The sequence below is a fragment of the Aspergillus tanneri genome (assembly GCF_003426965.1).
Source record: "Aspergillus tanneri strain NIH1004 chromosome Unknown AapTan_7_pilon_pilon_pilon, whole genome shotgun sequence".
NCBI lineage: Eukaryota > Fungi > Ascomycota > Eurotiomycetes > Eurotiales > Aspergillaceae > Aspergillus > Aspergillus tanneri.
Window position 1 is genome coordinate 3964993 of NW_022984634.1, and position 21303 is coordinate 3986295.

The window sequence follows — 21303 nt, forward strand, 5'->3', positions numbered from 1 at the left end:
TTTTATGTCTTTGCTATTTCTCGGTGCATAAGATCAGCTGATGTATGTACCATTGTATTAAGTTGGACCAGCAGCCTGGTTCGTATTAGTTCGACGAAAGCGATGTATGGCCAAGTTGAATTTTTCGGAGACGGACGGATGTACATACGATAATGACATGTAATATTTCAAGTCACACTGATCTTATTGGTAGCTTCGGCTTAAGGCTATAGCCTAAACAATCAGAGCTAGCAATTTCTTAGGAATGGAGTACTATCTAGACCCATTACCCCGGTTTATGTGGGCCGTGGTGGCCTCATTACCTGAAACCCCTTTTCTTTTTTCCTGGACTGTTTCAACCTAGATGGTACACTCTTGCGTATCCACTCTGGGAATGTATATCCACCGGGTTGGTCTTCGTGACAATTTTCTGCCAAAATTGGTGTCGAAGGTGGCATTGACGCGCCGGCGGGTCTTAGATAGTATAAATCCGACTCTCGCACGGAGTAGTCTACATCATGTCTCCCTGGCATTTCTAAAAGCTCATCCAGTATATCCTGGGAATGCCGTCGTGGATCTGACTCATTGTATGACTCGGTATTTGATGATGACGCTCTAGGTGAGCTGGCAGAGCTTGAATCTCCTACTGCGGCCGTCTTCTCGAACGGCTGGGTGTTGGGTGCGTTTCGAGGTCGTGGGGTTCTGTAGAAGGTGGAAAGGTCTGTTATGTAGTGCTTTACGTCTACCGAAGGTGTTGAGGACAATGGAGTTATTGTGTTGTTGTTGTTGTTGTTGCTGCTGCTGCTGCAGTCATCGAACCCTCTATAGCCGGATGATCCGGGACGGGTGGAGCTGGCAGCGCGGTCAAAACTTCTTTCTCGTCGGTTGCTTATGTAGTCCTTCGATTTATGTGCTGCATTGTTGTTCTTGTTATCATGGCGATGAGGCGAAAGATAATCTAAACCCAAGGGCTATTGTTGGTTAGTCAGATACTTATAGACTGTAGCGGGGAGTACTGGGTCTGATAATAATTCATACCGGGACCACATTTGAATGGTTGCTTCGATCTGATGCCGAATTGTGCACACTACCGATTCTCTTCCTAGTAGATCTGTAGAGCTGCCAAAGAGAGATGAATAGGAAGCCGAAGATAACCACTGCGCTATGAAGACACAGGATAAAGTAGCCGACCCATTGCCTCGTCTTTTCACTCGAGCGACATGGGAAAACGATGCTTAGCAAGAGAGTCAGGAGGCGCACAGTAGCACACCAAGTGGCTTTCGACGCAAAGAAGCTAGCGCGCCGCTGTATAGCCATATGCAGAAGAAGAATGATTTCACATCCTCCAAGCACGATTATCTGAGTTAAGCCCCAGTACTGGAATCCCCCAATCACAATCCCTTGTAACAGTGGAATGGCATGTGGTATATAATGAGAGACAGTCTGCGCCAGCTCTCTAGAGCCACTTAACAGACTGTCCCGGGGAGAAGAGTCCACTGATAAGGCAGTGTCTCTCCGCTCTTTTTGTCTTTCAAAATGATAAGCAATGAAGAAGTTTGAACATACAAGCACAGCTATCATCAATCCCACTAGGGTAACACGGTAGTTCGGAAGGTATCCAATGAGAATTAATTCGTAGGACATGTACGACAATAGAGGGAGACTGAAGCACGACAAAGTAACCCCCAAAATGATACAGCCTGCGTTTCGGAGGACCGAGCTTAGTGGAGGCATGGGGCGGCTTGATCCCAATGTGATAAGGCATATAATCAGCAAAACCACGATGAGAGCAGTAATCAGAACGAAGAGGTTGATAAACGAATCGAGCATTATGTCCGGCATTTTGGGAAATCCGAGTATCTGGGACATGTATTCTAGCCCGTAAGATGTATTACTGACATACATGCCGCCCTCCACTCCGGTCCAAGTGAAACCATGATCGATAGGTCCGGACCAATACAGGAGCGAAGACCAGGCTACCTGGCTCACGACTGGTTGATAGAAGCCCGGATACTCCATGGTCAATGAGCCAGCAAGAAAGATAAACTGGAGATATCGTAAGTAGTCGGCGATATCAAGGGTCACATCCCATATAGGACCCTGACTAGACCAGGAGGTTCTATACTCGAACAGCCAGTTTCTTCCCAATTGATTACGTCGTTTCACCCAGGAAGTGAGGTTAACTAGAACTAACACACCGACGGGGATATAGGTCAATATTGCAGAAGCTGCGATCCCAATGTATGGGGTGACCTTCACCGCTGCGCAATCAACCTCAACACTCTCTTGTGCTTTGAAACTCAACTCGGCAGCGAGGGTGTGGAGCCGGTGAGCATGGCCGAACGAATACTCCAATTCATGTTTTGAGAACAGTAGCCCCTGGGGACTAAAGAGTCGTATGAGTGAATTGCCAAAGAGAGAGGGAGGGAGGGAGGACAATGGAAGTATGCTTGTCAAATTCAGGAATACTTACGGCGTGAGCGTATCTGTTATTGGTAGAGGACATTCACTCCTGAAAGACTCCAGCTGGCCGACTGGGTAACCGAGCACATGGAAACGCAGAGAAGTCTCAAGCCCCGTCAAGTTGAGGTCGTCACAGGCAAACCGCGATGTGTTGTAGACACCCAGTACAGCCAACGACAATACAGTGGAACTGTCAGAGGTATCGAATGTGCCGCGGATACTGTCAACTCGGAACTTCTCATGAGGGTAAATGGACACGGAATCGCACTGGTACTTCCTTACCCATGCAGCTTGACAAGTCAGTATATACAGGGAAAAGCTAACTAGAAAGCAATTCCATGAGTCTAACCCAGGCCGCATGGCGGAATGGGCATAGCACACACCAAGACATGCAAGAAGTGGAGGATGGGGAAAGGAGCAAATCGTGGCCCAACAGAAAGCTCATCTCCATCTAACCAGAAAGGAGTAAGCATGATGCTAACCGAAATAGGAAGTTCTCCATCGGGATAGGAGGAACTCATCCAGATTTTTACGTTTACCCTTTTACCCATTCTAAATAGAAATACTAATTCCTGGTGGCTATAAAGACGGCTTGATGATGTGGTAACTACCATATGAAAAAGATGGGATCAATTATTAACTGAGCATTGTATGGAGCTCACCTCATCTGCATTAATTAGTGACGCTTGATGAGACAGTGGGGCCGGATGTAAGATGATGATTTGCATGAATCTCTCATTCAATGGAGAAGAGAAATTAGTGGCACAAGGATATTACTTATCAGCCAATAAAACAACTTTCTTATACTACACGGTATTCCAAGCATTTATCTTTCTTCTTTTCTATATAATATATATCCACCAGGCTCACCCTAGGCAACAATTCTAGTATGCAACCATGGCAGGTACAAGAAGTAAACATGAATATTATAATCCCAGCGATAGTTGCCACAGCAGCTGCGATATACGGCCGGAGAGAACTTTCTAGGCTCAGCAAACCAATAATAGCCGCCCCACCGTACAATACACAATGTTTACACACAAAGTTCATTAATTCCCGGTAGAAAACAATCCACAACAAACCCTAGTAACAGACTGGCCTCTACCTAGAATGAGATGCTTCTGATCACCGAGAGCAGCTGGTTTTCTCTGATAATGTCGCTGACAACTTTATCAATAGCTACGTAGTAGGGAAATGCAGGTTTGACGAAAGCAGCCCATCCTCATTTGGAGCTTGGCCGCGTTAATATAGTCGATATTAACAGTCAGTAACTTGATATGTTCACGGCAGATTCTAAAGAATTAATCCTACATGTAGGTTTGTTTGCTATAGCTGTGGCTCTTCTTCTTCTAGCTATTGCGGTGGTGAAGATTGTAGTCCTCAATAGCAACAACCAAGACAATAGCAAGGGTGCTATCGATTAACACAACCTAAGCCATTTGGTGCCTTGATATTTCTATATTCTATCCTTTAAAATAAATATTTCCCATCTGCTCTATACAACACATCGTATGGACTATTTATACGGTTTCTTGGAACGATGCGCACGAGCGTAGCTATGTAGCTAATACTCAAACCACAAAGGCAGTATTATAGCTTCTTAGCATGTCCATAATCCGAATAGCTATTACCCTCTTTATTAGGTACGACATCAGCCAGACGTCTGTATCGATAAGCTGGAAATGTCTACTCGTCAAAATTGGTCCCTACTGTCATACTAGATTTGACTATTGGTATCATCGCCTCATGCACGCTGTCGACTGTCGCTGGGCATACATTCATCCTCATCATCTCATGAAGCGCCCTTGTCATTGATGACTATATACGCCCCGGGAGTACATCTCTGAAATTACTATCATCCCGTTACTGGCCTACTTCAGCCTAAGGCTCATGTGCCTACCCATGGGTTTCTACGAGTGGTCGGTCTGCAAGCAGTATGTTACATACATTGAGCTCTTTGGGCACCGCGATCTTAATAGAGCGTGTAATTTTGGTGAATTGCAAGCAGGATAAAAGCATGATATGTTATCCAGATATGAACATGCGATTCAGCCATATATAGCACCATATCTTGTTTGCGATGCACTGGTACTTTCCTGTCAGGATCAATGCTAAGCTGATGGTTGAACCAGTAGAATTTTCCCAACTGAAGTTGTTTAATGCCGTATCCTGCAAACTTCGTAGCATTTATATCTGGTATTGGAGTATAACATAGCAGTTTTTTATATAAAAGAAGAGAATAGATTGTTTATTGTTATATTCAATAATATATAGTATTATCTCTCATGTTTACCCCTCTCCCTTGTTTTGTGGCTGACTTATGTTCTATGCTGTCTCATGCATGTTGTCAACGTCTAGAAAGCTAGTACATAGTAAACAAAGTGGTCTTCATGCATATAGAAACTATAGAACGGACGTTTCTGTAAGTTACCAAAGGTTTAATAGCTGCCCTCACTCAAAATCTCCACTAGAAATGAAGTGTTTAAAAGTATGTACCTTAAGGATTTCCCTCTTATTTACCATTGCTTGCATGTCATAGGCAAACTTATCGCTATCATCAAATGACGAGGTGCACATTATCCTAAGTATATTGATGTCCAAAGGTACTGCCACTGCTAGGTTTGGCTAAGCTGTTTTTGTTGGAACTGTAGGAGTTGCATTCCGCATTAAGGTGTGTACATTGTCGATATCTCAATAATTAAGTAGGCCACGCCATATCATACAAAACGCGGAAATTAACAAAATAATTGGTATATTTAGTAATAACTATTGACAAGGCTACGTAGATGGTGTCGCCATGTAATTTTAAAAGGGACTGGGTTCAATACATACTAATTGAGCCGATGTTTCCCTCGCACCAATCATTGGTCCAACCCAAACCATGCAGGTTTACCATCACATCATATACCTACCTACCAGTACATACTGCAGGTCAAAGACAGCCAGTCAGGAGAGATAACTGGCGGTTCTTGGACGAATCCTGCAATGGAGATGTTTGGCTGGCGGCGAGGAAGGCCACGTTGAAGGCGCTAGGCTGGGATGATGAGTAGGGTGGGTGGTATTGGACCAATGGGATGCCACGAACCAGTTTCCTCAATGTATTACTGGTACCTACTTATGGTACTTTACCTTTCCTGAGGACTGTGTCAGAACATCCTCATTTGGGGAATGATTGGTTGACCCAGGCGGCTGCTTCAGATTGAACTTGTAGTACTGTGGAGCTTTCACTTGTCAATGCTTTGTCCGACCTGGATAGGAAGTATTCATCCGGTCAGAGGATTTACTCTACGTACATTCCCTACTCCGTACCTAGTGATCAGTGTGATTTTTAAGCTGGACTTGGCATCTTGCAAGAAACTACCTAGTCTTGATGAAGAGGATGCATAATACTACCTACGACCAATGAATTGAATTGCAGTAGGTACTCCGTACGAAGTACGGGAGTATTGTTATGACAGTAAGCTAACCCCAACAAGCCAGCTGTCTCCATATACTAACGCTAATAGGACTAGATTATATTTCAAGCGAGCCAATCAGCATGCATATAAGCCAATGGGCGTCTCAGCCCAAGAATCATTCGGGGCTGAGGGTGATGGATTTATTGGATTTGGGCTGCTATTATTAAGTAGCAACACCAACTTGGGTATTACGGAGCATTGATGATTGCCGGCTATTGACTGGGAAATACGTCGTTGGCAGCTTGTCATCCTCTTCCTCTCCCCGTTCCTTCTCTCCTCTTCTCTTGGGTACATTCACGACTTCCTCTCTTCTTTCCCTCCTTCTCTGTTGCTCTCTTTCTCTCACACACTCTTTTCCTTCCCCTTTTTCCCTCTAGTTCCCTCTCTCTTTTTCTTCCTTCTCTTCAATCCACCCTCTCAACCTCCATTCATCTCATCCCGTATTCGCTTCACCTCGGCCCCCCTCTCTTGTTCCATAGTTTTCTTTTTTTAATCTGTTCCCCTTCGTTTCCATCTTCATTGTCTCTGTGATTTTGCAGACATCTGTTTTGGATTTAGAAAAGCCATTATTTTCAATTGTCTGCCAAACAGTCTAGATCGCTGGGGCTATTCTGGTTCCTGACCCTGAGACCCTTCCCAACGCCAAGACCAGGAAAGTGCGGGTAGAAGAAGAAAAAAAACAGGAAGAAAAACCCAACACGCGCCGGGGAGCCGAGCCGACCTAATAAACCACCGCCGACAGTCTTTGTCTTCTGTTTTCTTTCCCCCACGACCAGATTGCAGATAGTACAGAAAAGGGAAAAGGGAAAAGAAAAAAAAAAGGAAAAAAAAAAGAATAATTAATTCAAAACTGAAAATCCTCGCCGACAGAGAAAGAAGACAAGCTCCATCGATCTCGTCATCCCTTACTTCGATTCTTGAAGCGGCTCTGCCCATTCCGTTGTTAATTGTCTCGAGGCTTAAGTTAATCTTCCCCTCGAGTCGTCATTGCATCCTCGCGTCGGCTATCTTTCTTTCTTTTTTTAACGGTAGGAGTTGCAGAGCATCTCCTGCTCGCTTTTGTTGTCCATCTTTAATATCAAAAGACATTTGTCTCTTTGCTCACGACATCGTTGATCCCTATATTGACGTCCGGTCGCGTCTGTCCTCTTTTTCACTGCTTGGTTTCTTCGAAGCTGCTGCGTGGTACGCTTGCCGCTGACGCCCAAGATTCTTGGTTGTTTTTGGGCTTTTTGCATACCTGGTTATTAATCACTCATCGTCTTTTCTTCATATTTCTTGAGAGTTATTTCCTTTTAGGCTCTTATTCCGAAAGTATGGTGATGCCTTTCAGTCGGAATGTGTGATCTACTACTAACACGAGTCATCTCATAGGGACCGGGACCTGCGCCTCCTATCCTTTGCATAATTAACACGGTCTGCTGTTCTTGAATAGCTCTCCTGTGCCGCATTCTTCTCAACTGCGGTAATACGCTAATACGCTTGTATTCCTCTTCGTGCCTTGAATTGGTGCGATAATTCAAACCGTCGTTTCCATTACCGATTGCACATACCACTTTATACTGCATTCATTGTATCCAAAACCATGAGTATGGACGCTGGCGGTCTTGCTCAGATGACTTACAACTCATCTTTCAATAATGGCAGTTCTCTTGGGGCGCCTGGTTCCGGCTTTGGGTCCAGGAGAAAAGGCGCTAATATCAAGCGCCTGAGTGTGCCTCCTCCACACATTTCAACCATCGATGAATCCCAGCCTTCTGCCCCTGTTCCTACGCCTCGCACAAGCCGCTCCCATCTTCTGGCTGGCCTGCGGACTGCTCCCAAGTCGGCCACGGTTCCTTCGGCTTCGCAGCGCCAGCACCAACTCGGGATGGAGGGTGATCGATATGGGAATCATGCGAATCGCATCGCTCAACGGGTCCCGCAGACTGCGATGGGAACTGGATTCCCTCGACATTCGTTCGCTATGAGTCAGAATCAGGACATGAACCAAGGTCGTCCCATGTATACTCTGCCGGAGCAGGTGCTCGCACCTCCGACTATTGACATTGCTGGCGATATGAACATTGATGAAAGCGTATACGCGGAGCTGATGTCAACCAATCTCTTCTTAGCTGCACAGCAACAACGTCTGCAACAACAGTTGGTCAGCGTGACCGCTGCAACTCAGCAGTTTCAAGGTCTTAATCTGGGGATGCCCACAGGGTTGCAGCAACAGCAGGAACTCCCATCCCTGTCTCTTCCGGGCGTGGGATTCTACCAGCAACAGCTTCAGCAGGGGGTGCAACCTGTTGTGCAGCCTGTACTCAGTCAGCCTGGGCTTTTCTCTGTCTACAACCCTCTTACGGGCCAGCAGAACTACGTCTACGACAACTCTTTCCAGCAGGACGGCTCTCTTTCTCCCTACCAGGAAGAAGAACAGCCCTCCGCTATGCAGGTGCCGACCTTCCGTGCTGAAGTGTCTCCACCCCCAGAATCGACAGAATTCCCCGAGAGCATTCCGCAGTCGGTTTCTCCCCCTAGTGCCAGTTCTTCTCCCCCTCGCGAGGCCGCCCCTCTGCCGCCGCCTTCCGCCAACGCATTCCGCAGAGGTCATAAGAGGAGTTCCTCGTTTAACCAATCGCCCAAGGTCCCAATTGATACGGCCCGCGCCAATGCCAACACCAGTTCTGCTGCGCCTAAGACGGCTGCTTTGCCACCGACACCCGCCACCGGCACTTTCGGACCCGGGCAGGGACGTGCCGGCGAACACCCCATCCGCCAACCCCGTGGTCCTCCCTCGTTGGAGGAACTGGTTGCCAAGCCTACCTCGAAACATGAAGGAAGCAAGAATTTTGCGACTCGCCAACGTCGACGGGCCGTTCACAACTTGGTTCGTGCGGGGATTGAGCGGCGTGGTGAGAATCGGAGCCTTGGATGCCATAGTAGTGGTGGCACCAACACACCGGCAAGTGAAAATGAATTCACATTCTCCGACGGGGATGACGTCACGGTTCGTAGTGGGAGTCTCTCTAGCAAGCCAAGTCTGGGCAGTCTGCGTGCTGCTGCCAACGGTGCGATTGGCTCCGAGAGGAAGGAAAGATCTTCTCGGGAACGACGATCGCAGGAGAGTCCCTATAATACTCCCGTCAGTGAGGATGGAGGGTTCTTTGGTGGAAGGTTTGCGGACGTCCGAACGGGTCAAGTTTCTCCCCCAGCGGGATCCCCTTCGGTTGCTGCTGTCGTCGCGGGCCAGAAGACAGTAGCTCAGGGTTCGGGAAGGCGCAAGACTCCAATGCTTGTGCTGTCCAGCGCCGAAAAGCGCAAGACCCCGATCATGTAATGCAAACCATCGTACATAATGTGACTGAGACGTAACGGATGTGCCAAGCTTGGATGAACGTTTTTGTTTTCTGTTTCTTTTTCTTGGACTGCCTGGGATTCCTACTTTCTATTCTTGGGTGGGATGATAGCTTTTATGTGATGGCAGGATTGATCCTGCCCTTGGTCTTTTGTTTCTTCTGTTAATGTGTCCCCTCGCATGACCAGCATGGTTACAATCTTGGGATGCCCACTTTGTATTCCGATCCTGTTTTCCTGGGCCTCTCTTAGCACTGTTTTTTTTTACCAGCAGTGGAGCAGATTGATGAATTGAATTAATTGAATGTTGAAACACGTATATGACTTAACTCACCATTATGGTTCACTAAGAACCCGGTTTTTTAGTTGGTCGAATGGTTTGTCTTGACTTGAATACAAGTTCATCTCGGACATTGAACGTTAATCTTTGGGCAAAGGAATGAATCTTCTGCATCTCACTCTTCAGTTTATCTTGGAGTGTGTCAGCGAAAAAGCTAATGGATTAAGTGTTCATACTGCTTGGTACCATGCACATGACGAGTTCTCGGTTTTCTACTACTTTACAGTCCATGTAACCCAACCCGGTTATGAAAGGTATGGCCCCCGTTTATTTGATAAATTAAGGTATCAGCTAATAGATTTCTAGAATGGAGCTCCTTTTCATTCTTCTTTTTACCTATCTGTGGAAAGTCAAAGAGCAAAAGCTATAAAAAGCCTTGACTGTGCTGCAAGGCTAAAAGCAGCCTTCCAGCCAACCTCGAAATAGATGCCTTGACCTTCTTCCTCTCTTTCTTGAACAAACTGGACGACAATATTTTTTTTTGGGGACCATTCCGAAGAACGTATCTTCTTGGTTTACATAACTCGATCTACCGCGCTTTGGCGTACAACCCACCACTCGGTCACAGCACTGTCCTTTGTATTCTTCCAGACGCAGCTATTCTCCTCTCCCTGCACGCCTCAGGGTACCTCAGTGAAGTCAAACGGCACACGCGTCTGCTTATCACTCTGAAAGAACGTAAGAGCCGGTGTCTTCAACGGACAGGCGGGTCCCAGGCCATCCTCAAATCCTCCGAGGCAGTTTGCCACAGGGTTACTTGGTCATAGAGAATTCCACTACCTGCGCAAAACATCCATTTTGCCCACTTGGTTGCCGTCCATGGCCACATTTAGCCAACGTTTGGTAAACGTACTGTTGACCGGATCGCCGTGGATATTCTTATGAAGTTCTGGTCGCTTGGATCGATCGACTTGCCGGATGCAGTCCTCGCCCCTGCAGAGCTTGAAGCGGCCGGACTTCAGGGACATGCTTTCTGATGCGGTAGCCTTTCTCGCCGGCGCGAAAGTCTAACATTTTACTATCATGAACAATACTCTGCTCGCTAGGCTCGAGGAACATATTGCCTTTTTATATGATGTGTCTCTTGCTGCCCTTCGGATAGAGGATTTCCCATCGACCAACGTCTGGCAATTGTGATAAACAGGCTTCGTGGGTTTGCAGTACTTGCCATCGCATGCCTCCCCCATCGGACAGCAGAGGTATCTTGTCTGTGGAACCGACCACATCATACTGGTCCGCACAGCAATCGATGAATTTAACCCAATTGGCTATATCAAAAGCAAAGTGAGAAGCTGCTGTGTACCTCGTCACCTTGGGGCATAGGCGAGGGCTGCATATACGAGAATGTAGAAAGTTCATAGGGTTGGCAAGAGCGGAGGCATTTATGACACACCTGCACATTCAGGGGTTGTGGTATATTAAAGCTACGCAAGATGCCACGGTCTAAATTCATTTCTTTTTTCATGTCTGTGCAGCAGTCGTTCGAGTATCCCAACCAGTAATTTCCGATGTATTATCCTGCTTGTTCCCCGCTTAAGCAAAATGACGGTGTCTCTTCAAGAGTGGTGACTGTTTTCAGTGCTATTGGCCTATAGGACGACTCTGCGGTCCTATCATTACTCTAAAAAAGGGAACTTTTCAATGAAGGGCATTGATTAGGAGTCCCGATTTAGAGGCTACTTAGGAGCTTCAACGCCTTGGCGCCACAGTTGTCAAAGCCGATGGTTGGAAGAAAGATGAAATCACTAGCGCTTTTGCAGGTTCATGGGCTGCCTTTGTGATACGAATTCGGAGGACACCGAGAGTACTTGTCCTATTATACCATAATGAGACTTTAAGCAAATACTAACTAGTTTGTATGTTTCCCATGTTTCCTTTGATGACCTGGGCAAGACCGTATCGATGAGCTCATTGAAGCCAGGGTGGAGAACCTTGTTTTTACAGTTCTTTAACCTCCGCTACCCAGTTCACCAATGGGAAGGTATCAGTCAAACGATGGACAGTATGTGATAAGACGATATCTACCTGCATAAGTAGATTAACCCTAGCTCATGGATTCTGCCGCAGTCAAAAAGCGCATTGAAGACTATGCTATCGCGTCGGGTCATTTCCGCACCGTGTGTCCCATTCTCGCAGGCTGGAACTTTGAAATTATTTGGTAGATTCCCTTCTACTAAGACCCCCGAAGGCTTCAGAAGTTGCACGCTCCTCGTTGGGGCAAATTTCAGATAGAACCCCGAGAATTATCACGGGAGATCCTGCAATCAGTAATTGTCCATTTTGGTAAGCTTACGAAAGATTGAAAACGGTACGCTATGCCGCATATCTTTTATTTCTCTAGAGAGCTGTGATTTTTGCTGACACATAGTGATTACAGATAAGTAACTGGCCAAAAACCGAGATACGTCCCACTTCCTTCACTTCTGCGAGAATGTCAATGTGATAATGGCGAAGGTACTCCGAAAGTGCCATGCCTTCGAAGAGAGAGTATGAGTGATAAAGTAGTGATCTGCATCTAGGTGGTTGCCTACTGTGTGGGGTTCACACCCCCGCGTACTTAACTCCTTTTCTTGTATGCCAGAGAGGGCGCGAGGCAACCATCCAAGGAAATATGGTAGTTATCGTGGTCTAAGTTGTCAGTATATCGTACCCTATATTAGGCAACTGGTTGCGTGCAGCTGTTCGATGAGCTTACTGCCTTCTTCCTCCGGAGTGACATCTATGGGGATAGCCTCGAGCGTTTCTCTGAACTGGAGTGGAGTCAATATGTCAAGTAATGATACATCGAAAGTCACATTGTTGATTTTATCCCCCTTTTCAATGGCCGTAAAAGAGTTGGGCGTCAGTAAATTATGGCCCTGGCCAGAATCTGCACCGCTTTAGGCTTTCTTGTTGTCCCAGGTGCAAAGAGTAAGTGTGAGCAATGGCGCGGGGTCGGTTGGACGGAGAGTTTGACATTATCTACCCAGGCAAACAGCTCTTCTCTAGTTTAGATTTTCCTGTAAGGCAGTGGACGTTAATGATTTCTTTCTTTCATCAACTATAATCACTCACGAATCAAAGGAATTTAGAAGGTTTTCGAGACATGATCCGCATGCGCAGGATTCAAAGGTGCATAGGTTCCACATACATAGATAGTAGCTATTGGGAGATGGTATGGTACGATCTATTGGACACAAGGATCCCAATTGGTGATGGGCTAGTAGCTTTTGTGCGAGGCCCAAAGTGCAGATGTGCAGACCGGAATATGTGATCTCGACTGAGTCCTCCACCACCACAGAGGAAGTCGAGATCTCCGCCTGCTTTCTGAAAGCTGACTAGTTCCGTGCATGCATAAGGCATCACCTTGTCCGCAAAATACGGCGCGGGTGCCATCTTCTATGTCTTGCAGGGTGCTTTAGGTACTCGGAAGAGACGGTTAGAGTCGAGAACCTGGCGAACCGCTTGGTAGGGAATCATCTTATTATTACGTAGGAAGCCATGAGGGATAACGTTTTGCTTGGACAGTACTAATAAGCGGCCCTTGCATATGGTAGTATCAAATACGTAATCATGTGTCTCCTAGAACACAGATGGGCTTTTATCAACAGCCTGGATTCTCCTGTACTGTCAGGTATGTTCGGTCGAGATCACGTCGATTCGACCATAAAACTACCATTTCTAAGATGATTTTGTCTTGGAAATGGCGAGTAGCAGCTTGCGGTAATTTGGAAATTTTCGTGGCGGTGGGCAAAGCAAGGATTCGTGTGAAACAAAACCAGTCGCCTGCATCCCACATTTTCCACAAGGACCTTCCAGCTATGGAGCCATTGGGCAACAGTCCTCAACTCTTGGTCTGTCATATCAGGTTCCCAAGTAGTCCTAAATGATTATGTTTGTTAATCCAAGTCATTGCCGATTCAATATCGTTGTGAAACAGTCTTCGATAATCTATTAGTCGTCTGGGGTTAAGAAATTCTATATAATAATGATGCTACTTTTCGAATTCATACATCCTCCTGATCAGCCGGTTATCCTCGGGATCAATACATGGTTCATGCGACTTTGCTGAGCACGGCAACCGTCTGAGGGTAGAGCAACCAACGCCGAGTATTAGTAGCAGGGGTATATTTTTCCAGAGAGCCTAGACCAACACTTCCCTACATATTAGACATTGCATGATGTGCTCTGGCTGCCTGAGTAAGATGCATAGTGTAAGGGAATGCACACACATAAATATATATATATAGAGTAAGAGTACTCGCTCATGGTTGCGCAGTTTATCCTTTACATCCACACCATCAATTCTAAGATCTGTATGTCTTTTTAATATGCTTTGTCACAGTGTGAAATCTCTTGCTAAAAACCTACAGATTAAACTTAGCATTAACTATGCGATTCTTTTTTACTGTTATCTGGTTTACCGCTAGTTGCTCAGCGGCCAGTATTCTACGTTGCCCTCCAGTCGATCCTAATATACGTTGCGTTTGGCACTACGATGAATGCACAGCGGAAATTTTGGTAAGAACTCGTCAATGAGAGAAAATTTCTATAATAGAAAGCTTACGAAGATACTATAGTGCGAAAAGGGAAGAGCTTGCTGCGTAAGTAATGCAGTCTACGAGCCGAAAAGGCATGTTTTGATCTGGATACTGACAGGTATAAAATTGATAGCCTGGTCCTTGTGGAGATGTATGTGTGAAGGTATAGCTACGTATAAAAGTTAGAATTGCAGCAAACATAGTGACTATATCTTTTCCAGACTTTGAACTGATTCCCATAGTAGAAGATAGATCTTCTAGTTTTATGAGTATAGAAAAGCGTATTTAGATAGTTTTATTCATGCTGACTAGAGTGGTTAATGGCGCGGGTTTGGAGACCTTTCTCGCACCATAGCAGATTAAGATTCTATGTGGCGGAATGTGTGTGCAGAGTATACAAGAGAGCTTAGCTCTAGCGCCGGAAGAATAACAGATGAATACCAACTGTACCACTCAACATACTCACTAGTCCGCATATATATCCAGCCCACATCCTCTTCCTCCTCTGTCTGCTCGTCCTGCCAGCCCTCATATACCTGATAATTTCTCTCCTCCGGCTCCAAATTTCCCCACCCCCTGAATAGGATCTTAACAACAGAATCATCTTTCATATAATCCAGCGACTCTAGACAAATATCAAAGAAACAGAAATTATACCTTGCGCCAAAACGGACATCTAGGCCCAAATCGGGGACTTTTGGTGCGTCCAATATTGAAGCCCATTGGGGCTTGCCATAATCTGTGGTATCTGATTCTTAACCCAGACATTAAAAGAAAGTCACGCAATGGCGCCATCAAGCTTCTCCCTATCGTTCAGAAAACTTGATTAGTGAGAAGAGATTAAGTCTGGTCTGCCTTCTCCTTCAGAGATTCCTTAACACTGACTTGAATACGTTTGACCATACGTTCCCATGCGTTGTCATCGCAGTAGCTACAGCGGTAGACAAGAAATCCCCAGGGAACGTCTTTTTTTCACCCAGCGGTCAGAGTGGGAATCGTCGATCTTTGCGAAACCCCAGTTACACTCTAAGGGGTGTATTTTCCGGATTGATTGGCTCCGCACGATACTGGTACCATGCGACAAAAAGTGAAGCCTGGATGGTAAAATATGAGTATGATTAAAACTACCGGTGCAGAAATGTAGCAGCTTCATTGGGACAAATAATAATGAGAAGTTGTCAGAGCGGTACACGCGACATTTACTTGAAACAATGCCCACCATCTAGATGCCCATGTAGCTCGGACTATCCAATTTCTGCAGGCATTCAAATTACATTTACCAACTAGAGAGTCAGTGTGGTATTTAAATCATTGCATACTCTATCTACGGGTCTCCAAGCTTTCCACCCAACAGGTATATCCGGACATATCAGCAGTTCTTATGTTCTTCGCTAAAGTGCGATAGGTAATGCCGTACAGATAGTTCCAAGCCTATCATAACCTGCAACAGAACGTACACTTTCGCGGGATAAGTTCCAAAATTGCATACTAGAAAATTGGGACACACTGTCGCTTTGAAACAGATTATGAATAAGAATATACAGTAGGAATAGACATCAATTCGGATCCCAAACATACCCCCAGGGCAACAACTCCTTCATCCCCGCCGTGCGTTTCTCCTCCCCGTCCTGCACGATCACCTTCACTCCTGGATGCAAATCGAGGAGAATCTGTCGACACCGGCCACAAGGGCTTAAAATCTTCTGCTTCTGATCCACAGCTACTATGTGCGTGAGTGGCCCTGCGGCCGCCGCGGCTGCCATCCCCAGAACGACCAGCTCGGCACACGGCCCCCCCGTGAAATGGTACACGTTCACTCCCTTGTAAATCCGGCCTGAAGCGTCGCTGGCGGCGCTGGCAACGCTGTGCATGTCAGATGCTGGGATTGAGGTTATGGTTGCGGTGGCGGCTGTGAGGAGGGTTTGTTCATGGGTTGTGAGCATTTTTGATTATTTTGTATATATAATGTTTTGTCTGTGTGTATATGTATAGTATTCTCTGTTCTTCTGAGGTTTTTGTATAGCTGGTTGAGATTTGGTTGAGGGGAAGAGGTTATATGGAAGATGATGGGTTACTTATTCCGGATGTCGGAGAGTATCCAATCGGCGTATCCAATCGGCGTTGACAGTTTCCACATTGATTCTTAGTACTATTTCTTAGCAAAGTAGCTCGTAGCTCTCGTATCTCGTATATCCATATAAAGAATGTAGAAACCGCATCTCTCATGATCAAAAAATAAACAAAGACGACTCCCGATCCAACTCCTTAACAAACCGATCTTCAATACTCTGCGCCATCCCATTCGTCTCCACCTCCACCCCTCGTAGCCCGTCTGATCGCGCCCAGATCTTCTCCGTCAATTCCATCGCCGAGTTCCGCTGTTGCTCTCGGTAGTACGCCGTCATGGCCTCATGTTTCCGCCGCACCCAGTCCCTGTCCTCGACGCGGACGGCCTCCCGTGCAGCTAGATAGAACGGCTGGGGCAGGGACGAGTCCGGCCCACACCCTGTTGGTAAGTGATCCATGAGTCGGAAGCACGTCTGGGCCAGGTGCTGGATGCGCGGTGACCGCGTGGCGTCACGAAATACGCGACGCGCAAGTAAGAGGTGCGCAGTCCAGTAGAAACACTCGGTGAGGATATCAAGAAGTGGACGAGACGATCCGTCGGCGATGGCCCCCGTGTATTGCAGGCCCCAGGCACAGAGCTCGCTCTCAAGCTCGAATGCGCGACTGAGGACCTCATGTTCAGGGACGTCATCCCGGAGGCACTCGTCAACGTCGCACGCGAGATGGGCGATGCGCAACAGGAAACACATCAGCGGCTGCGGACACCCGGTCATTTTGTGGAAGGATGGCTCCGTTTGGTCCCATCGGTCTGCGTCGGGTTGGTATAGGATGAATGATCGTGGCGCATACGGCCGTCGTTGACGCGAGATGGCCAGCATCAGATCCACCATGGCGAACCGCTGCGTCGTCAGCCGCGCCAGTGGAGTGCTGGGGATTTCTTGGAAACAACCCAATGTGTGCATGAGATACGAAGCGCACTTGACGTGTGGCTCCAGCACCCCGTCAGGTCTCTGGGCGACAACGATGCCCTGTAGCACGACAGCAGCGAGACATGCCTCGTGTCTATGGTCGTGCCAACGAGCGTGACTGCTCATTTCGATCATCTGCAATCCCTGTCGAATCGAACGTAGCATGCGTTGTTGTCGTTCCGCGGCGGCGGGTTCACTTCCCAGACCGAAATTGAGCATGTGCTCGGCTGCAATGCAGATGATGGTCTCGAGGAGGATGGGTGCCGTAAGCGCGGTAATGGAGAGCTGTCGATATGGGTTCTCCGGACAGTCTAAGGCTGGAACATTCGACGATACCAGTCTGACATCTAAGTGAATAATCAATGCCAAGTCCTTCACCTTTGTTTTTATTCTTCTTTTACGGTCCGGTCCGTAAACACGTACAATACTCCCAAGCAGACCTCTCCTCTGTCGATCTGATAGCACCGCCAAAAAGCGCCGAGAACGTGCTTAACAGCCCCGTCGGCGGTCCTCTATCACGAGGTCTATGTCTCGACACCATGGGCTCTGTCTGTTGCACCCATTTGAATCCTGCGGGATAGTGACACTGAATGCCGCGGAAATTGCAGAACGAACAAACAGGTCGTTTCTCGTCGCATTTCTGGTGCTTTCTACGACACTGGAGACACCCTGTCTGTCGACATTAGCGCCTACGCAACCCCCCTGGTGACGACCGACAGACACACGTACCAGTTCGTGACCGCGAGGTCTTCACGCGCATGATGCATCGAACCCGACGAAAGAGGTAAGTGGATGGCGGCGGATATGTTGAAGGTGAACTAAGGTAAGCTGGGAGTTGGCGACTGAACTTCCCCACCATCGATCCTTGGAGGGGCCCAGATTGGGTCGATGGGGCACTCGAGTAGCATTTCCCCTTTTGGAATAGTATAGAAGTAATGATGTCTTCGCCCGGAATTCAGGCGAAAGTAAGGATTCCCTGTAATCGATGTGTTGGCAGAGGATGCAGCGAATGGGAGAAGTGCTGAGGGCGGTTTGCTGACTATCAGTCGGTCACGGTATCATCTATAGATTAGAGTATGTTACATTACACCATAGTCTACGCCAATGGCTTCTACTCTGTGTATACTTCGTGAAATACCGCTCAATTTATGAATTGAAATAAAAGATATAGGACAGAGCCGCCAGCAGTTCTCTGCATAATCCCGCACAGCACTTATAGATCGCACTCCATCAGCCCAGAACGTCCTGAATGACGCGCACAGTGCGGTCAACCATCAATTCAACCTCCTCTCGCGTAGTATTATATGGCGGTGCCAGGATAATATGGTCTCCATTCGTGCCGTCGACTCCGCCACTGCCTGGCATTAGGGAGATAGAATGCTGCGGCTTCAAGCCTGCCGTATGTAGAGTCCACGCTAGAGCGTTCGAGGGAGGATACGGCTCCTTCGTCTGCTTGTCTTGGACAAATTCAATCTAATCACAGTCAGCGACGACCGTCCAAAATGAGATAAACTTACTGCCCAGAATAGACCTCGACCACGGATGTCACCGACGTGTGGATGATCGGCCAGTCGCTTCGTAAGTAGCTGACCGAGGTACCCGCCCATTGCGCGTACATTCGCAAGGAGGTTGTCTTCCTGGATGATCTTCTGCACTTTGTATGCAGCAGCACAGGCTACCGGGTGGCCCTGGTATGTCTGGCTGTGAACGAATACGCCCGTGCCATTGGTCAAAGTGTCGATGACATGCTTATTGACCAGCAGTCCTGCGACAGGAGCATATCCAGCTCCCAGACCCTTAGCAATGGTCTGGAGATCTGGGACAACGTCTTCCTGTTCCCAGGCATGGAGGGTCCCCGTCCGTCCCATACCGCTCATCACTTCGTCCAGAATCAACAAGGCCCCATGTCGCTCACACACTTCCTTCATTGCTTTCAGATACCCCGGGAGAGCGGGGACACATCCCAACGTCTGTAGACAGATCAGCGAGAAACCTCTGACGAACTTCGGGTTAACTTACAGCGCCGGGCATCGTCTCGGCCACAAAAGCGCAGACAGTATCCGGACCGAATCTGTGGAACTCGTCGTCTAGCTCCTGAGCTAGTCGGGCCACGTAATTTTCGACGGTCTCGTCTGGCTGCATGTTGCGGTAGGGGTAGCATTGAGAGACGTGAGTGACATTCTTAGAAAGGATCTTCTCGTAGATGCCTCTGCGGGCGACATGATGTCCGACAGCGAGAGATCCCAGAGTATTGCCGTGGTAGGACTGCTGGCGGGAAATGAAGTTGACACGCTGCGGTTGAGGCTCCGGTAGCTCCATAAAATACTGCACTGCCATCTTGATGGCGGCCTCAATAGCTTCGGTCCCTGTCATTTCACAGAAATTGTTAGCCATTAACATAAGCCAGAATAAGTCATGCGACGTACCGGAGCTCACAATATATGCACGAGACATCTTGCCACCGGTTGAGTCAACCAGAAGCCTAGAAAGTTGCTCAGCGGCACTGTTGGTGAAATACAAGTGGTAGCAGTAGGGGATATTTTGCAGCTGATCAAGAATAGCAGCATGGACGCGTTCATCACTGTGACCTAGACAGGAGACGGCCGCACCACAGGTAGCATCCAAGATCTCTAATCCATCATCGGTCAGCAGGTAGCTGCCTCGGCCTCCAACGATGTTCAAAGGCTTCTGGCGAAGCTGTCGGTAGAGAACTGCACTCGGCGGGGTATCAATCTCATTATCAACTTGTTTCCCCGTTGCGGCCACCGTCGAACCAGCCGTATCAACAACAGGCTTGTAGTCGCCCATAGCGTGATTGAATCAACAGACGTAAAAGGGTACTATACAGAACAGGAGATGAACCGGTTTGATCGGGCCTATCCACGGGCGTCGGAGGCGCTTTTTATAGACACGTCTGCTCCCCATGTACGGAATTAATCCATCGTCTCTTCTGATAGATATGCCCCCAAGAATTCATTACGCCGTCATTGGCGACCATCGCCATCTGGACCGTTGGATGGCATCGTCTCCCTATACTCAAACGCAGGCTATTCCACAAGGAGAAATCTTTGTCGGGCCCACAGGGGGGAGCTGGAAATGACCATCGAATCCAGTTCGAGCGATAAGCCAGACGAGCAAGGTTGGGTTCATGTGCATTCACACTCGGGAGTCAAAGCATCCCAGATCCACGCATGTAGAGGGAAAAACCGAGCTGGTGTCGGATTGGCATTGGCCATCACGTCCGAGACCATAAGTACCGCTGAGTCATCCAACGTTGTCTCCAGACTAAACCAAATCCAAACCAAATCCCATCTAATCCATCCACGCAGCAATCATCCGCTCTAAAATCATGGACTATTCCCGTATTCTACTCATCCTCGCCGTCTACTTGGGTACGTTCCTGTCCACACTAACACCACGCTAACTAACCATTCCATTTACCTAGCTATCCGCTTAATTCGCTCCCGCTTCTCGTCCTCCAACACCACCACCATGGCTCACGGCAAAGTCATCGAAGTAGACAAGTACGTTCCCACGCTGTATCCCGCCCACCTCCCAAACATATCAAGATACCCAACCTGACAATCGCAGCCCCGTCATCTTCAAGGCTCTTACTTCTTCTGGCCCCGTCGTCGTTGATTTCTTCGCTACGTGGTGCGGACCTTGCAAGGCCGTTGCCCCCGTCGTTGGGAAGCTCAGTGACACCTACCCCAATGTGCGATTCATTCAGGTCGACGTGGACAAGGTGAAGTCCGTGGCCCAGGAATTACAGGTGAGAGCGATGCCGACTTTCGTACTGTATAAGGATGGCAAGCTGCTGGAGAAGAGGATCGTAGGTGGGAATATGCGCGAGTTGGAGGAGAGGATTAAGGAGATTTCGGCATAGACATTGATTGGGGTGGTATGTACAATGTGATATGAATTTTGGTTGGTAGGATATGAAAAGACAAGATTAAGTTACCGTGGGACATGGTCGGTAGTCTGCTTGTACTACTGACCTTTTTTTTCTCTCCGTCTTTTGGCTGCAGAAGCGCTGTTTGATTTCGGTGACTTGTGCCAGAGACTCACTGGAGTGGTCTACATGTGCATATCATGTAATATGTTCGGCTTTTAAATGACCTTTGGCCGTTGACGACTCTGGAAGAGCCCCTTCGGGGTGGATGTATAAG

The 21303-nt window shown here is 47.6% G+C and overlaps 6 protein-coding genes across 6 annotated transcripts; 2 read left to right on the plus strand and 4 right to left on the minus strand.

Annotated features, from left to right (window-relative positions):
- Positions 1 to 275: 275 nt before the first annotated feature.
- On the minus strand, positions 276 to 2915 carry ATNIH1004_007922 (uncharacterized protein; the record flags this gene model as incomplete). The annotated part of the gene is made up of 4 exons (XM_033572535.1): positions 276 to 950; positions 1018 to 2365; positions 2453 to 2732; positions 2792 to 2915. The coding sequence occupies 4 exons, from the start codon at positions 2913 to 2915 to the stop codon at positions 276 to 278; spliced, it is 2427 nt and encodes an 808-aa protein (XP_033425850.1).
- Positions 2916 to 7485: 4570 nt separating this feature from the next.
- On the plus strand, positions 7486 to 9222 carry ATNIH1004_007923 (uncharacterized protein; the record flags this gene model as incomplete). The annotated part of the gene is made up of 1 exon (XM_033572536.1): positions 7486 to 9222. One exon carries the CDS (start codon positions 7486 to 7488, stop codon positions 9220 to 9222), a length of 1737 nt encoding a protein of 578 aa, XP_033425851.1.
- Positions 9223 to 14939: 5717 nt separating this feature from the next.
- On the minus strand, positions 14940 to 16042 carry ATNIH1004_007924 (cytidine deaminase family protein; the record flags this gene model as incomplete). Its single annotated transcript, XM_033572537.1, has 2 exons — positions 14940 to 15030; positions 15678 to 16042. 2 exons carry the CDS (start codon positions 16040 to 16042, stop codon positions 14940 to 14942), a joined length of 456 nt encoding a protein of 151 aa, XP_033425852.1.
- Positions 16043 to 16327: 285 nt separating this feature from the next.
- ATNIH1004_007925 (Zn(II)2Cys6 transcription factor) lies at positions 16328 to 17894 on the minus strand (the record flags this gene model as incomplete). The annotated part of the gene is made up of 3 exons (XM_033572538.1): positions 16328 to 17481; positions 17558 to 17803; positions 17864 to 17894. 3 exons carry the CDS (start codon positions 17892 to 17894, stop codon positions 16328 to 16330), a joined length of 1431 nt encoding a protein of 476 aa, XP_033425853.1.
- A 470-nt stretch (positions 17895 to 18364) lies between these two features.
- On the minus strand, positions 18365 to 19942 carry ATNIH1004_007926 (uncharacterized protein; the record flags this gene model as incomplete). The annotated part of the gene is made up of 4 exons (XM_033572539.1): positions 18365 to 18607; positions 18652 to 19104; positions 19154 to 19500; positions 19561 to 19942. The coding sequence occupies 4 exons, from the start codon at positions 19940 to 19942 to the stop codon at positions 18365 to 18367; spliced, it is 1425 nt and encodes a 474-aa protein (XP_033425854.1).
- Positions 19943 to 20483: 541 nt separating this feature from the next.
- ATNIH1004_007927 (thioredoxin family protein) lies at positions 20484 to 21020 on the plus strand (the record flags this gene model as incomplete). The annotated part of the gene is made up of 3 exons (XM_033572540.1): positions 20484 to 20526; positions 20580 to 20658; positions 20726 to 21020. 3 exons carry the CDS (start codon positions 20484 to 20486, stop codon positions 21018 to 21020), a joined length of 417 nt encoding a protein of 138 aa, XP_033425855.1.
- Between the last annotated feature and the right edge of the window lie 283 nt (positions 21021 to 21303).